We start from the raw sequence: 2458 nt of genomic DNA, 5'->3' as shown, positions 1-2458 counted from the left end.
ACCTTCAAAGATTTCGTTCGCCACATCTGCTTCATTGTTTCAAAAATTTGAACTTGTTTTTCTAAAATAAAAATCTTTGAAATATTCCATATTGTAACTTCGTTTCATTTTTGGAATGAAATGATGAAGATAGCCAATCAATGAAACCAGAGCCGTAGAAAGCATTGACGCATTTTTTTAATCCTTCTGATAAAATATGAAACGAATTCACAGAAGTAAATGTATGAGCCGTCTTCCCGAGCAATCTATAGCAATTATTATTATTAATCTCCTAGTAAGAAAATAGGAAACTTACTTCCATCGATGGTTGAAATCTTTTAATTTGCTCAAGTTGATAAGTTAATAAATTTTACTTATTACCAAACGGAGGCGTTCGGGTTTCGGTTGAAGACCCCAACTACGCGATTGTGATTGTTGGTGTTGTACGGGATACTTTTTCCTTCACTTTTGGGCTTCCGATCGGTGGTCAATCGTTCCTCGAACCGCTTAAGCACTCGCAACACCGTGGAATTCGCGATTCCCAACGTTTTAACGATGGAACGGTGCGAGAGGTCCTTGGTCTCGCGATGGATGCGCAAGATTTTATCATGCACGAGCTGTTTTTTCGACTCCATTTCCGTGAGTTTTGATCACAGGACTTTAAAACTTGTAGAATGTAAACAATGCACTATGAACTAAATCCACCCAAATTTTCATTAAATTCTACCCAACGGTTAAAAAGTTAGAGAAATTTCATTGTGTGGCAATTTCATCGTGGACACCCTTTAGGATTATCTAGGGGTCACTTCCAAGAACAGTTTCCGTCAGGGTCCGGTGGTGGCTTTCTGTAGCTGTGGTGTCGATAGCTATCTCAGGTTTTTCCGTTTTCCTGGCAGGCCTTCTTTCTATTGTTGTAGGACCCGTCGGATGAAAGTTTGTTCTAATAATCAGACGAAACAAGCATTATTCGTCTAAAATATACTTCACCAAAATAATCTTCAAAACTTGGGCAATCTCATATCCAAGCATTGATCCCTTGACGCAGTATTCTTGCCTGAAAATTTATCGGCCAAAAATTGTGTGGTTGTAATAACCATCACATCGTCTTGTAAAATTTTGTGATACTTTATATTGAAGTCATAAACGAATGTAAAATACTGTCTTCAAGCTCGTGAAACCCGTCAAACCGTCCAGTGAGAGTTATACCTAGACAACATTTCGGGTTTTATAACCGGCAACAAGACCAAGTTTGAGTATCATAGGAGGCCTGAAGAGTCCTATAAATCAATCAGTGTTGCTTGGGTATTCGGGTCTGGTTGCCAATTCTTTTCCGGATTATAGTCAAGCAACATCTATTTTTCAAATGCAGGATGAAGAATGGCGCTCGTCTATTACCCTTAACATTCTGAACACGATGCAGAACATTATTGTGTGCGGTGGTTTGCTGGCCGGTTCGCTGCTCTGTGCCTATCTGGTGGTGTACCACGAAGGGCTAACCGTCGGTGACTACGTCCTGTTTGCCAGTTACATTATTCAGCTGTACGTGCCCCTGAACTGGTTCGGAACTTTCTACAGGTAAGATAAAAGACGTTCTAGCAATTAGTATCGAAGGTAAAATTTCATAAAACTATTCATTGCAGAGCTATCCAGAAGAACTTTGTGGACATGGAGGACATGTTCGATTTGATGAAGGAGGATCAAGAGGTGATCGATGCCCCGGGAGCTGGAGAACTGGCAGTTATTCGAGGGGGCGCAATCGATTTCTCCGATGTTACTTTCGGGTACAATCAAGAACGGTTTGTGTTGCGGAATGTAAGCTTCTCGGTTCCCGCCGGTAAAACGGTTGCCTTGGTAGGTCCATCGGGTGCCGGAAAAAGTACCATCATGCGATTGCTGTTCCGCTTTTATGACGTTGAAAGTGGATCGATTTCGATCGATGGACAAAACATTAAAACCGTACGACAGGATTCGCTGCGAAAAGCCATTGATACGCAAACCGAACGTAAAGGATGATACGGTCAAAATTTGGTCAATATCAACTTGACGTATTTCTTTCAATTTTGCATTTAAAAAACCTGAACACCCCTCATTTTTAAGGTGTGTGTGTGTGTAGAATGTTGCTCCTATTTTTATTTTGGAATTCACTCTTCAGTTGTCAAAATGTCGTCCAAGGAAGAAGAGCAGCGTATCAAAATGTTGCTCGCGCATCGCGAAAATCCGAGCTATTCGCACGCAAAGCTGACAAAATCGCTAAAACTTACCAAATCAACTGTTACAAATGTAATTTAAGTGTTTGGGGAACGTTTGTCGACAGCCAGGAAGTCTGGATCGGGGGGAAATCGAAACCCGGAAGCCGCTGAGACGGCAAAGAGAGTTGCCGGTAGTTTCAGGCGAAATCCTAACCTCTCTCTCCGAGATGCCGCAAATAAGCTGGGTGTATCGTCTACAACCGTGCATCGAGCCAAAAAACGAGCCGGAC

The 2458-nt window shown here is 41.8% G+C and overlaps 1 protein-coding gene across 1 annotated transcript; it reads left to right on the top strand.

The window, feature by feature from the left end:
- Nucleotides 1-1342: 1342 nt before the first annotated feature.
- Nucleotides 1343-1992, top strand: LOC129753590 (ATP-binding cassette sub-family B member 6-like). The gene is made up of 2 exons (XM_055749424.1): nucleotides 1343-1554; nucleotides 1620-1992. Exons 1-2 carry the CDS (start codon nucleotides 1343-1345, stop codon nucleotides 1990-1992), a joined length of 585 nt encoding a protein of 194 aa, XP_055605399.1.
- Nucleotides 1993-2458: the final 466 nt, after the last annotated feature.

This window comes from Uranotaenia lowii, chromosome 3 (genome assembly GCF_029784155.1).
Source record: "Uranotaenia lowii strain MFRU-FL chromosome 3, ASM2978415v1, whole genome shotgun sequence".
Lineage (NCBI taxonomy): Eukaryota > Metazoa > Arthropoda > Insecta > Diptera > Culicidae > Uranotaenia > Uranotaenia lowii.
Note: the sequence above shows the minus strand (reverse complement) of the source record. Positions and strands in the feature narration are given on the sequence as shown.